At 46.5% G+C, this 14,718-nt stretch overlaps 1 protein-coding gene across 1 annotated transcript in view; it reads right to left on the bottom strand.

Moving 5' to 3' along the window:
• Positions 1 to 9,688: 9,688 nt before the first annotated feature.
• Positions 9,689 to 14,718, bottom strand: part of Lgr6 (leucine rich repeat containing G protein-coupled receptor 6) — a 118,943-nt gene continuing 113,913 nt past the window's right edge. The window contains exon 18 of the mRNA XM_057770622.1: positions 9,689 to 14,073. Coding sequence (XP_057626605.1) covers positions 12,818 to 14,073 — 1,256 coding nt within the window. The 3' untranslated portion in view covers positions 9,689 to 12,817. The remainder of the gene's footprint in view (positions 14,074 to 14,718) is intronic.

The raw sequence follows: 14,718 nt of genomic DNA, 5'->3' as shown, positions 1-14,718 counted from the left end.
TCCTAAATGTGTGTCTGGGACTTAACTGGTTGTACTGCTATACAATCAGAATGTTAAAATATTTTGTCAAATTACCATCACTAGAGACACAGACTGTTTGAATAGATGAAAAATAGCTGTTAAAATCATTACCCCCAGGCTGCGGGGAGGGCAGTTTTTCAGGAGCCTTAAAACTGGAAGAAGGCAGTGTGCACTTTTGTCAGTGTTTAATTGTTTTCAGCTTTCACTCTGTGGTTTATATATCCGGTCAAGATTATTGTAGTGTAGCTTTCATTTGTTCAACATTCTATGTTGTTGTTATGTTGAGATGGAATCTTGCTATGTGGCCAAGGCTAACCTCAGATGCATGGAGGAGTGTCTCTGCCTCCCAGGTCTGGGATTTCAGGTATATACCACCATGCCTGGCCCATGACAAGTATTCCAAACAATTAATTGCTAAACTTAAATCTTCTATTGTGATTTCATAATCTTATGGTGGATGTGGGATGTTAACTAACCTCCCAGTCCTTTTATCCCATTAAATGACAGAGATAACAGATTGGAATATAAGTCAGTTCATACCTATAATGTGTGAAAGACTGAATGTAAAGGCTGGGGCTGCCTAGACAGAAAGACTATATTATGACTCTAACTGTATCCCAGTGTAACAGCGATGGTTTTATACACAAGGTAGCTGGCACCTATGTACAGTGCATGTACAAATAAGTCTGTGTTCTGCATCTGCCTCGTAGGGTGTTCTTACACTGTCACTCAGTAGCAGTCTGCTGTTCGTGTACTAGATTCATACATAGAAGATAAATGTGAATTTATCATTAGTGACAGGTAGCACTTACGGTACATGTGCTTGTGCATAGGTGGGTGGGTACCTTATGCATGTAGGAACCCAAAGGTTATTAGATCCCCCTGGTGGAGTTACAGAAGGTTGTGAACCAAAATCAGGTCTTCTGCAAGAACAGTAAATGCTCAGCCACTGAGCCGTCTCTCAGCCCTCCTGACAGAATTCTTGAACCCACTTCTCAGAGTCAGTTACTATTCTCTTTTGTTTTTTTTTTTTTTTTTTTTTTTTTTTTGGTTTTTCGAGACAGGGTTTCTCTGTGGTTTTGGAGCCTGTCCTGGAACTAGCTCTTGTAGACCAGGCTGGTCTCGAACTCACAGAGATCCGCCTGCCTCTGCCTCCCAAGTGCTGGGATTAAAGGCGTGCGCCACCACCGCCCGGCACTATTCTCTTTTTAAAGTCTGGGAATTAGTTTTATCCCAGATTTGCATTTTAACTCATTAGACAGACTTAGAATTCCTAGATTGCCATTGATTTGTCAAGTAGGGTGATTTCAGCTGTGAAGAAATGAGACTGGCAATAAGGAAATCATGGCCTTCATAAGTGGAAAGGAGTAGGGTAAATGTGGATTGGTGGCTTCAGAGGCTCATCAGTGTCATGAAGATCATGGGCACCCCATCTGCTTTACCTACTGCCAGCTCTCTCTATGGCTGTTTATCCTTAAAGTTCTCTGAGGTGAATGCCAACAGCAGTCATACTTTCTTATTCGAATCCAGCAGGCCCCAGGGCTCTACTTCCCATTGAACCAAAATCTTTCATTGGTCCACCTTAAAAGCAGTCACTGTGCTAGGAAAATGTTCTGTGCTGGTTGGTTCAGGCTAAACCAGATGCAAAGGTGGAAGTGATTTAAACAGAACAAAATCCTCTACACACTAATGTATCACCTAGGCTAGTCAACTCCACCAGTTCCCTCTCAGTTCTACTGCCAACATTCTAGTGTAAGCTGCCATCATCTTTCCCCTGCACTGGAGCCCATAGCCCTCCAGTTTCCTTGCCACTATTCTGTGGTGCTCTAGCTGTAAGAATATTCTCTTGACAATTCTAGGTCTGATTTAGCTTCCCTCCTGAGACCCTCTGCCTGAGTTCTGTTTGCAGTGAAGATAGCAAAAAACTAGTCTATTTCCCTGACCATAAGACCCTTCATTCTTTATCTTCATTGCATGCCATTCCCCCTTATACACCTCCTACTTCTGCCGTGATAGTCTTAACTCAAAAGCAACCTCAGTACTTCATCCAGTCTAAAGCAACCTGAGGTACTCTATGGCCCACAACTCAAACTCAATTAGTTTTCGTCATTGCTTAACTAAGAGTGTGTTTGTGTCTATTGTCTGGCTCCATGCACTGGGGGTAATGTGACTACAAGGGACTGCTCACAAGAAATAGCAGAGCTGAAAATAGAAGCCATCTATCCATCCATCTCTTTAAAGATTATAGAGGACTTGGGCTGAGGAAGAAAAGTAACAGGTCCAAAAATAAGAAAAGTCAAACTTCTTTTAGTCATGGAAGGATGGGAAAATGGCTGAGAACATGGACAAAGTCAAGACCTAATTATTTCTTGGGAGGTGTAGACAGGAGGATCAAGAAGAGTCATGCTAGGGTACATATCAAATTTGAGGTCAGCTTGGGCTACAAGACCTTGTCTTTTTTTTTTTTTTAATTTAAAATTTAAAAATTTAATGAAATTTTTTAAGGAAAAAGAAAAACCAGTTTTAGCTCTGATGGGTATTTCTTACCAGTTGTGTGCTCTTAATATTAGGTTGTCCTTTTTGGGTTTTGCCTCTGAAAAAGTCACATTGTAAGCATGGAATGAAATAATGCTTATAAGCATCCTGTGTGCGGCCCAGCAAGGTTGACATTTGTAGAGCACTTGCCGGGGGCTGGAGATGATGATCCAGCCATAGGTGAGCCCTCAGGAACTGCCATGTCCTCAGCCTACTTGCCAGTCTGCTTTGTTCCTGAGACAACCAAACTGAGCAGTGTTTTCAACTTCAAACCCCTAATTAAAGAGGAGAGATGACATCCATGACTGATGATATAAACATTGCAGATTCCAAGTTCCTCTCTCCTGCTGCCCCCCACCCAGTCCCCCTCTTCACCTCTCCCCACAAGCTATCTAAATAAGAACAGATTTTACCACCCACCTTGTGGGCAGACAGCTGAGGGCAGGACTTGCTATTTATCCTTCGGCTGCTTCGGGAATTCAACACATACAAATAAAGTTCCCTTTCCAGCCAAGTGTGTATTTTTCCATCAGCGTGTGGCCCCCCTGCCCAGGTTGTCTTGTTTAGGTTGGGGTGGCCTAAAGAAAGGGAGGACAGAGTGGGGATGTGGGGGTGTGGTTTTAGAACCTGCTCCCTGGATAACTGGCTGAGGGGCAGCTTACAATGCAGGCCTGTGCAGGGCTGCCAGCGAAATCCAGGAGAAGCAGAGCAATAGACGCAGACATGCTATGTGCAGAAACAACTCTTTGCTGCTTGGCAAGTGTTGCTCCTGCGTCTTGCCGTTCCCCCTTACCCCAGGGAGTGACCATCCCTCTCTCTAACAAGCAGTTTATATCAGAGATGACAGTCTACCCTAATGTTGTTCATTCTCCCCACCCCACCCTAGGGCTTTACCCCTCTCATGTCCTTGTTTTTCATGCCTTTATTTTCCTGACACCACATCCACTAGACTGCCCCCTCCTTACATTGCTCGCCTTCTCCACCCAGGACCCTTAGGTTATTTAATTTGCTCTTCTCCAAGCAACTCCCCTCAGACCTCCCACCAAATGCACCCACAAAAACTCAACCTAGGGGTTGAGTTCTCCATCTTCAGATATCTCCAGATGGAGAGTCACTGTCAGGCACTAACTCTTTACACACACAAAAAAATCTGATCTTTGCAATAACCTGCAGCATTTCGGCACCATCACTCTCATTTTGCTGATAATGCAACGAGAGAGGTTAAGTAAAACTTGGGGACCGTGGATGCTCCCTGCGCTCTCCTTCAGCGGCTGTGCAGTTCTGACAGTAGCTGCAAAATCCATAGGGCAGTGCCCAGTGGTTCTCACCTTCTCCCCTGCCCCCGTGCTTCAGCATCCTCTTGCATTAATTAGTGATTGATGTGGGAGGGCTCAGCCCATTGTGGGTGGTGCCACCCCCTAAGTTGGTGGTCCTGGGTTCTATAAGAAAGCAGGTTGAGCCAGTCAGTAAGCAACACCCCTCCTTGACATCTTTAGCTCCTGCCTCTAGGTTCTTACCCTGACTTCCCATCCTGACTTCCTTCAACAATGGACTACAATGTGGAAATATAAGCCAAATAAACCCTTTCCTCCTCATCTTGCTTTTGGTCATGGTGTTTCATCACAGCAATAGCAACTGTAACACAATCGCCTATCCTATTGGTCCTGACAGTCCTCATGGCCACCAAATTCCATTCAATGATGCCTCTATTACCCTAAGGTTGCTAGAAGGACAAATGAATTCATTTCTGCTGGACTTGGGTAGGGGGTGTTACAGGTGGGATTTGTTAAAGGAGACTGGCCTCTTTCTATGCAAGCACCAAAAATCCACTGGCACACAAACAAAAATAATTGGCTCACTGCCTGCAAAGTCCAAAACGCTTTTTAGGCATGGCTAGTACAGATCCTCAAATGATGTCAGAATTCTTTGTTCTCCAAGAGCCAAGACGGACACCAGCATCTGCACAGTCTGCCAGCCCAGCTGCCCCAGGGTCAGCACTTACCACGTCTACGTTCTTGGATCAGATCTTACCGGAAGACTTGGTTGTAAGTCCTTTTGGCTAATCAGTGAAGCCAAATGGATGCTGGGAAAGCCCAGATCACATTCCCACCTGGAGTGAATTGAACCATGTGCCGTAAGAGCAGTAAGACACTTCCTGAAGGAAATTGTTGCCAGAAGGAAGGAAGTGGTTACTGGGAAGGAGACATCTACTCTAAAGACATTGGTAACTCGAATGGCCTTATTTCAATCATGCTAACAAGGAGAGGAGGATCAGAGACTCAAATCTTTAATTTCGCCTTCTAAATAGTCTGTGCACAGTGTTTTCTTCTTTTTAAGATTTATTTTGTTTTATGCATGTGACTGTGTGTCTGCTGACGACAGAGGACAGAAGAAGGCATTGAATCCCAGGAAATGGAACTGGGGTGTTTGTGAGCTGCCTGGAAAATGGAGAGTCAGAGTGACAGTTCTAATTCAGATAATAATATACGAACTGGAGGTGGTGTGGCTCAGTGCTTAAAGGCATGTGCCACCAAGCCTGACAACTGAGTTGGATACCCAAGACCCATATAATGGAAGGAGAGAACTGGCTTCCTCAACTTGTCCTCTGACCTTCACATAAGCTCTGTCGTAATGCATGTCTACACATACACACATGAAAACAAATAAATAGAAATGGGGATATAAGAATATAAATGAATTAGTTCAGACTTAAGGTTCTCTGCTGTTCTGTATTCTTTGCATCGCCTGGTCAAATTGAGGAACAGTTATTAAAGATATACTTAGCTAACTTGACTTTTTAAAAGATGCTTTTAAAATATTGGATTCCTGGTCCTCCTGCCTTGTATCCCAAGTTCTGGGATTACATCCATACATCACACACGTCTAACTCACTTTTAGTCTTTCTCTCACAACAGAAAGTAACCAATATTTTCTCTCCGTTGGATCCTATGAGAAGGACTGAAGATACAGTAAGTGATACCAACTGGCTCTCTTCAGGGACTCTGACTCTGTCTCAAGGTGCAGGCCTCAGCTTTCCGCATGACCCCTCAATCCTGGGTTTCTACTTCCTGAGATGACACCTTTACTAACAGCCTCTCACAGTGCCAAACCTCAGCTGCTCTCCATGACCCCTTCCTGCTTTCAAAACCAGTACCACCTGGGAGAATCGTGGCTGCCCAGATGCAGTGCAGGTGTGGGCCCAGCTTCTGTGTGCTGACTTTGAAGAGATGTTCCCAGTAAATTCCACCTCAGTGATGCTTCTCTCTTCTTAACCACAGATGATTTCTTGGCCCCGCGAGCCTGTCCCAGTAAAGTGCAGGTTTTGTTTGCATGCACGAACAGCCCTGATAGAGTCTGTACTTTCCTCGGCATTTCTCAGTCCTGGTGGCCATCATCTGCATTGTTCCCATCATTCTTATCTCCGAAGCTCCCACAACAGTTCGTTAAGCTCTGAGCACTCAGTGGCTTTTCCTGCCCAAAGTTGGAACCATTTCTACAATCGTCCCCAAAACAACACGATTAGGGCTGTCACAGCAATAGTTCGTGATCCTGGTACCAATTTCTGTCTTAGTGTGATTTCTTTTGCAGTGATAAAACACTGACTAAAAGCAGTAAGAGGGAAAAGGGTTTATTGGCTTACATGTCCTGATCACAGTCTATCATTGAAGGAGGACAAGGCAGGAACCCGAGCAGAGCAGGAACCTAAAGGCAGTAACTGAAGCAGCCATGGAGAACTGTTTCTTATTGGTTTGCTCTCCATGGCTTGCTCAGATTTATTTTTTAAATTATTTTATGTATATGGATATTTTGATTGCTTGTAAGTCTATGTACTATGTGTATATCTGGTGCCCTCAGAGGCCAGAAGAAGACATCAGATCTCCTGGGACTGGAGTTATAGGTGATTGTAAGCTACCATGTGGGTACTGAGAATTGAACCTGTGTCCTCTGGAAGAGGAGTCAGTGTTATTAACCAATGAGCTATCTCTCCAGCTCAGCTTTCTCATACTTCCTAGCACTACCTGCCCAGGGGTGACAACCCCATAGACTGGACCCTCCATCAGTCATTAATTAAGAAAATGCCCCTACAGTGGCATTTTATTAGCCCGTAGAGACCAATATTATGGAAACTTTTTTTTCAATTGTGAATCTGAGGTTCCCTCTTAGTAGATGACCCTAACTTATGTCAGGTTGACAGAAACAAAAACATTTAAAAACTAACCAGAACATAGTAGATATAAATTGCTGTGAAAATGAAAAGGCTTTATTGATATGTGAAATATATTGTTTTTTTAAATGCAAAAACATTCTTGTGGAATTCTACAAAAAAAGAAGTAAGTGCTTTTTTTTTTTGGTTTTTCGAGACAGGGTTTCTCTGTAGCTTTGGAACTGTCCTACAACTAGCTCTTGTAGCTTCCCGAGTGCTGGGATTAAAGGCGTGCACCACCACTGCCTGGCCATACATGCTTTTTAAAATACAGATTGAAAAAGCTCTGAGTTAGGAATCTGACTGAATAGTTGAGCATTTGCCTAGCACGAAGAAGGCCATGAGTCAACCACCAGTATTGCAAAAGGTGGGGGTAGCTGGTAGAATGTTAGCCTAGCGGGCACAATGCTTAGGGCTTGACCTCCAGCACTGTATAAATTGAATATGGGGACATATGCCTGTAATCCTGGCACTGGGGAGGTAATGACAAGAGGATCCGAAGCTCAAGGTCATCCTCTGCAAGTATGGGGTCATTCTGAGCTGCAATGAGACACTCTCTCTCTTTCTCAAAGTGTTCATACATTCATGTACTGTGCATGCCCATGCCGGAAGGATGAGACAGTAACAACAATGGTAACCAGTGAAGGGTTGGGAAGTGGAACAAATAAGAACAGAGGGGGAGACAGATGAATCATATAAATGTCATACTTGCTCAAAAATTAGATTAAACCTTTTAAACAAGAGAGAGAGAGACAGAGAGACAGAGAGAGAGAGAGGAGTTGGTTGCGATTGCAAAGCAGATAGACATAAAAACAGGCCTCCAGAAAGCGGAGCATGTTCTTGGTGGGCATGAATGAAAAATACCAGAATCCCACGGCTAAAACCCAGAGCTATCTCAACCAGAACAGCCTCTGGTTTTAGATACAAAGCCCCACCAAGCCAGGACTCTTTCTGGTGTTGGGTTTGCTTCAATGCTCAGGTTCTGCATCTCAAGGAACACGTTTTTACTGGAGTTAACCCCAAGTTTTCCCTCTTACCCATGTCTAATAAGGCTAAGAAAATGGACCTCCCTGTAGTTGAGTCAGAAGGCTGAGGGGTTTGGGATATTCTGTTCAAAAAGAGCAGAGGACAGTTGTTTATAGAGACATCTATCATCTCAGAAGGAAATTAAGATTCTGCATCAGAAAAAAAAAAAGGTGGTGGCACATGCCTTTAATCCCAGCACTTGGGACACAGAGGCAGATGGATCTCTGTAAGTTCAAGAGCTAGTCTAGTCTACAGAGCTGCTTCCAGGACAGCTAGGACTGTTACACAGAGAAACTCAGTCTCAAAAAAAAACAAAAAGTTGGAAAAATATTTACATGTAGGATGGAAGAAGAGGTGAATAGGAGGAGGAGAAGGGCCTCCAGCACTAGGCCAGCATCTTAATTTGCTTTCTATTGCTGTGATAACACATTGACCAAAACTAACTTGGAGAGGGAAATGTTTAATTCAGCTTAGGGTTTACAGTCCATCATGAAAAGAAGTCAGGGGAGGACAGGAACCTGGAGGCAGAAACTGAAGCAGAGACCATGGAGGATCACTGTTTAGAGTCTGCTCTCCATGGCTCACTCAGCCCTGCTTTCTTAAAAAAAAAACAGTCTATGGCAGCAAAGGCTACACTGAGAGAAACCCTGTCTCAAAAAACAAGAAATAAAAAAGACCCCCCAAAACAAACAAAAACTCAGAACTACCTGTCCAGGGGTGGCAACCACCCCCAGGTTACCTGGTATAGGATAAGTCCCGCCCCTTAGGGGGCGTGTTCGCCTGGGGCTAATGTTTACCTATAAATCTGGCGAGCATGCTCGCAGGGCTTGCTTCTGCTTTCCTGGTCTCCGTGGGAACGGTAGTTCTGTAAGTCTATTTCCCCATTAAAGCTGTATATATTTTTACAATCTGCCTGCATTCGTTTACGCTGTTACATTTTGGCGTCCAACGTAGGGCTATTTTGCCCCCGACTCAAGCGCGTAGCCCGCTAGCTAACACAGCACGCTCCCAGGTGCCATTTTTCAGTTCATGACTCGGGGGCCCCAGTGCGGAGTCCGAGATACACTCGGCCACACAGGCCCATTCTGCCCCGCCTGCTCACCGGAGCAATTAACCCCTCCCTGCCTGCCTTGGCTAAGTTTGCAGCGGAACCTCACTGATGGTGGTTCTGTAAGTCTATTTCCCCATTAAAGCTGTATATATTTTTACAATCTGTCTGCATTAGTTTACGCCGTTACAACCTGGGTCCTCCCAAACCAATCATTAACAAGAAAATGCTCTACAGAGTCGCCTGCATTTTCTCAGTTGAGGTTCCTCCTCTGGGATAACTCTGGTTTGTGTCAAAACACTAACCAAGACAGTAAGACCCTGCCTGATACCACGCTAGAACTAGCATCTTGTTCTCAGGATTGTGTGGTTTTGCCAACTTTTATCTCTTTCTCTTTCCCAGAAAGGGCTCCTGCTTTTCTTGGTAATGTCATCATACTCTGAAGCAAGGCTCTGGGGAAGGAAGACAGTAGGGAAGGAAGTTCATCCGATTAAAAAAAAACTGATTCTTGGGTGGAGACCTCTGCAGTAGGCTTGTGGCTGATAAGACTTCAGAGTCTGAGACACAGGACACCCAAGCTGCTCCTGGCTGTCTTTAGACTCTGTTCTGTCTGACCCCGTGCACACCAAGGACACTTCAGCATGGATAGTTGAAACTGCTTTTGATTCCTGGACTGTGGTTTGAATGTCCCAGAACTCAGAAAGAGGGAGTGTGAGGAGCCTGACCCTCCCAAAGCCATGAGGTTTTGTTTCTCTTGTCACGTCCATGATTCCCCCAGGGTAGCAAAAGAGAGTGGAAGGACACATGTGGTACTTCATCGGTGCTTTATTATACAGAAGAACCCGGATATTTACATCTCGACAATTTTTATATTTCACATGGCTGGGGAGGGCATGGGACTGGAACTCAGAAGGGATGGAGAGGTGGTGGTCATAGGTAGGAGAACTTGGTAACCCAAGAGCAGAGGTAGTTGAGGGATTGGTGCTAGGAAGGTCAGGGTTCTTATTACCTCTTTCCATTCTGTCCCCACATGCCTTCTGCTTTGTCCCCAGCTCTTCCCTCTTCTCCTCCATTACTCTTTAAGCCTTTACTCTTCCTGGATAAGGGAGCCCAAAGGTACAGGAGAAGCAGTAAAGAGGAAGAGAGGCCTGGCAAGAAACTCTAATTCATGTTCTTGCATTTTTAGCTCTACACTTGTATTTTTTTTGGTTTTTTATTTTGGCGAGATGCTTAGCAAACCATGGTGCACCTTAAGTTCTCCTTGGTCTGAGAGAAGATTGTGGTTGGCACTAGCTAATGGCACAGCACACAGAGCCTGAGGAAGTGCACACCAAGTCCTGACATCTCTACTAACAATGTCTTAGCCCCTGGAGTGGATTCTTTCCCATGGAACTATTGGGAAGATTGTGTTCACAACAACAGCAGAGGATTCACGTGCTCTGAACAGTTTAGTTTTCCATTCTGTGAGGAATCGCGGACACATGGTCTTTCCTGTCAAATCTAAACACTGTAAAACGGAGATCTGGGAATTTGCTTAGGAGAAGATACATGGAGAGAACAGAAGGAGTAACATATTGACATGCTAGAAATTTAGCCCAAATCAAGGCCCAAAGAAACTTTACTACTCGATCATATTTGTGGCAAATGTACATAAACTAGGATTTTGGGGTTTTATTTGTTTGTTTGTTTGTTTGTTTTGAGACAGTCTCATGTAGCCTAGGATAGCCTCAAACTCACCATGTAGCTGAGGATGACCTCAACTCTTCATCTTTCTGCCTCCACATCCCACAAGCTGGGATTACAGGTATGCACCACCACTCCTCACTAGACATTTCGAATGTTTTCCGAGGACACCTTCAATTTCCGTCTCCCTTGCCTCTTCTTTACTGGAAAGTCCAGCTTTGGCTGATGCCCACATCTTTAGAAGCAGACAGTAAGGTGACAGCAGTGACACATACAGCTTGCAGCCCAAAAGGACTGGCTCACTTTCATAGAAGACATCTTCAAGAAACAATTCCTATATTCCCCGACCACCAACATATGGACACTCCACTCTACCTCAAGGCTGGTTCCTTAACTCCAAAGGGACCAGTGATCCCATAGTGGTGGTGACAGAGAGAACAAAATCTAGGGTGACTTTCTAGAAATCAAGGTTTCCCAAAATAATACCAATTTTTGCCATCCTTGAGGAATTTCAGAGGACCACCAAGTCTCAGGAAAACAAAAGAAGACCTTTCCCACCAAGGGTTCTTGATCATCCTGGGGAAATAAAGAGATCAGGCCCCCTGAAACATAATAACCTAGAGCTATGAAACACATAACCCTGATAAATAAAGGTGCCGTCGTTTAGTGAAACTGACCCCTTGAGAGCACTCTAAGAAATTATAAAGTAGCTTTTTCTGCTTCGGAGTCTTCAAGAATCCAGGGGCTACTTAGTGAGTCATGTGGGATTTAGAAATGCTTCAGTCTCCATGCAAGGCCTCTGGCTGACTCTTTCCTCCACCCCACTTATTGACCTATGCCAGAATCTGGGCACTGGAGCAGGGCAGAGTGAGAGAGCAAAGAAGCTAAGCTATGGAAAGATAAGTAGTAAACTTAGAGAAGGAACTTCTCAGCTTGTTTTACAGGTGGAGATCTTGGAGGACTCGGCTAAGGATCACAGCAGGATTCAGGCAGGGATGGAGCTCCATTGGGCCTCAGGATCCACACTCAGTCTTCTCAATATAAATGATATTGGGGGTTCCCAGGAGCAATAATCACTTAATCCTGAGGCTTTAATTCTCCCACTTCTTACCTTCTCCCCTGAGACTGAATGCTTGTGTTTGGATTGGAGCGGGAGGCACTCCGTAGTCACTCAACCGCACCCAGGAGTCCCAGATAGCTACAATACTCCCTTGAAATACCCACAACACGAATATCTTGGGTTGCCCACCACTCCCAGGAATAGGACTGGGATGAGAAGAGAGGTCCAGGCTGTGGCAGTAGGCAAACAATGTAAAACCATCCAAAGGTAACATTGAGTTAGGGAGAGCCCATAGAACTGCAGACTTCCCAGTGTGTACTTTGCCAGAACCTGAGAACTCTGTCATGCTGAGAGCAGAAATTTCATTGGTACTTGGGTCATGTGGTACGGGAGCACACACAAGGGTCTCTTTCTTCCTGCCCTACCTTGTGGGGCTGAGGCAAGTTCCTCCAGGTCTCTGGCCTGGTAGGAGGAGGAAGGTGGGCAGCAGAGTGTGAAGAGTCTCTCCTAGACGGTGGAATCATTAGTAACTTCAGGTGCTTTACCCCAGGTTGGCTTCTTAGAGGCATTCAAGGAGGGCAGCATCTTGTGATGTCACTGGGTAGCGCTCTCTGGTGTAAAGATAAGCCCCCTGGGATAAAACCGAGCTAAGTTCTGTGAGATATTTGTAAGTATTTCAGGAAACGCAAACAGAAACCTGTCAAAAAAATTTAACTGCTGCAGTAATTAAGTTAAAAGGTTCTAAATCTCAGGACCTTTTAGACACTAACATGACCCCAGGACACTAAGACAGGGACATGATATGCAACGTCTTTCATAGCATATTTGAACAGGAAGCGCTTTTGCATGGCATAGGCCAAAAGCAATGGGACATAACACATTTTATATCCCACCCACAAGTCATAGAGGAGATACTCCCATGTCTTTGGTGGTTCTCTTCCATGCCTGTCTCTCTGCCTGATTATGGTCCTATATTTTACTTTCCCCCTTTCTCCTAAGCAAATTTCCAGGTCTCTAGTCTACAGAAGTGAATTTGACAGGGAAGATCCAGACTGACAGTGAAGCTGAAGAGGCCAAGTCAAAACAAGACCTGGAAGCATTCACTGGTTAAGGCCACAGAGAGAGAACAATGGCGCCAGGGGCGGTTGGCCATCCTGCTGGGCCATTTTAGTTGTTTTTATATATATATATATATAAGCAGCCATCATTGAGAGGGGAGAGGACAAACGGGGAGGGATATTTACAAGTGAGAGGCAAAGAGAGAGCCAGAGGGCCAGAAGACTCCACCGGCTGCAGAGCCACGGCCTGCCAACGTGGTTCCCTCAGCCCTCAGCAGCAGTTCTCCATTCACGGGAGAGTGTGGGTTCCCAAACTGGGTTCCGTCAGGCTCTACAAAATGGTTTCCCTCCAGCCTGGTGTCCCCTGGCTGCTGACGGGAGATGAGGGTCACTGAGGGGAAGCCATAGGTCTCTAGCCCAGGAGGCTGCCCAGCCTCAGAAGCTTCCAGAATAAGATCCACATCCGAGAAGGCCACCAGCGCTTGGGTGGAGTCGCAGGAGCTCTTCTCCAGCTCACCGGCTGCAGCATAGGCCAGGGGCCCCGCGGACCGAGGGCTTGGCCGGAGCCTCCGAAGGTCATCCCGGAAGTGAGGGTTGAAGAGCAGGTAGAGCAGTGGGTTGAGGCAGGCAGGCAAAGGCAGCACCACCAGGAGGACAGACTTGACAGCCTCCGGGGTGACGGGGAAGAGGCCCAGCATGGAGGCAAAGCTGAGGAAGGCCACGGGGCAGTAGAGGAGGCCATCTGTAAAGATGAGCCAGGCCACGTGCCGCACCATGGCACAGTCCCACACGGCCTCAAAGTCGCCCCGCGGCAGGTCACAGTAGAGCTTGATGTAGGCGCCAGCCACGATGAGGAAGCAGAGCGAGTTCATCATCACCAGGGCCACCGCGAAGCCCAGGGCGGCCGGCCGGCCCTCGGGCGGGGCGTAGGGCAGGCAGAGCGGCGAGGCGCCATACTCCCCGACCGAGGCCAGCGGCAGCGCGGCTGCCAATCCGGCCAGCGCCAAGCACCCCAGTGCGCCTGCGCGGACGCTGCCGGGCGATGGCGCCTTTCCGTAGGCCCGGACGCAGGTCACAGAAATGCTGCACTGCACTGCGGCCAGGGTGAGCAGCAGCACTGATGCCTCTGACCCCAGGACGGCCAGGAAGCCCGTAGCCTGGCAGCCTAGCCCGGTCTCCCAGCGGGCTCCGTACTCAGCGAACTGGCCAAAGGTCAAGGCGTCCACCGAGGCCAGGAGACCGCAGGAAATGCCCGTCAAGGCGTTGGCGCCTGCGATTGCACCTACCACAAGCTTGACTGGGGACAGCGGGCTGGGCCCGCCGGCAAAGACTGTCAGCAGCACCAGCCCGTTACAGAGTACTGAGAGCAGCACGATGGCCCACACCGCGAGGCGGATGCCCCAGCTCTCAAAGAGATGCTCGCAGGGCTTGAAGGGACCTGTGAGAGAGAACAGACATAAGGTGAGAGCAGGGGCTGCCAGAACCCAGCTCACTGGCAACGCCAGGCACTACGCTCAGACGACTCCTAATGAATGCAAAAGAGACTAACAGTAGAGAATTGGTCTTAGAACTGCAGACTTGGTCTCCTCAGAAAATGCCTGGAACTGGTGTGGGGGTGGGACGCGTATGAAGAAGCTGCAAAGAAAATACGCAGAAGTGTATGCATGGTACAATGCAAACCCAGACCTGAGGGAATGCTAAGAAACACAGTTTTCCCAAAGACACAAGACTTGGAGAGACATGAGTAGCAAACTGGTGTACAGGAGCGAAGAGAAGTCCTGGAATGAAGAGTTGTCCAGAGTCAACCACTTATGGTGGTGACCCTGCCCAAGCAATCACTGAAGTTTCTACAGTTGAGAAGTCCCGAGTAGGCAGAAGCTGGGTTTCCCTTGCTTTAACCACAGTGCATGTTCATCAGGCATTCAGTATTTGGGAGACAAAGTACATAATGGAAATATAGAAAAATTTGCCAAGTATAGTAATTCACACCTGTAATCTGGAACTCAGGGAGCCGAGGCAGGAGAATGATAAGTTTGAAGCCAGCCTGAGATTATAGCGAAGCCCTAACTAAAAACAAAGAAAA

The sequence above is a fragment of the Chionomys nivalis genome, chromosome 5 (assembly GCF_950005125.1).
Source record: "Chionomys nivalis chromosome 5, mChiNiv1.1, whole genome shotgun sequence".
Classification (NCBI taxonomy): domain Eukaryota; kingdom Metazoa; phylum Chordata; class Mammalia; order Rodentia; family Cricetidae; genus Chionomys; species Chionomys nivalis.
This window is presented reverse-complemented; position numbering and strand designations above follow the sequence as displayed.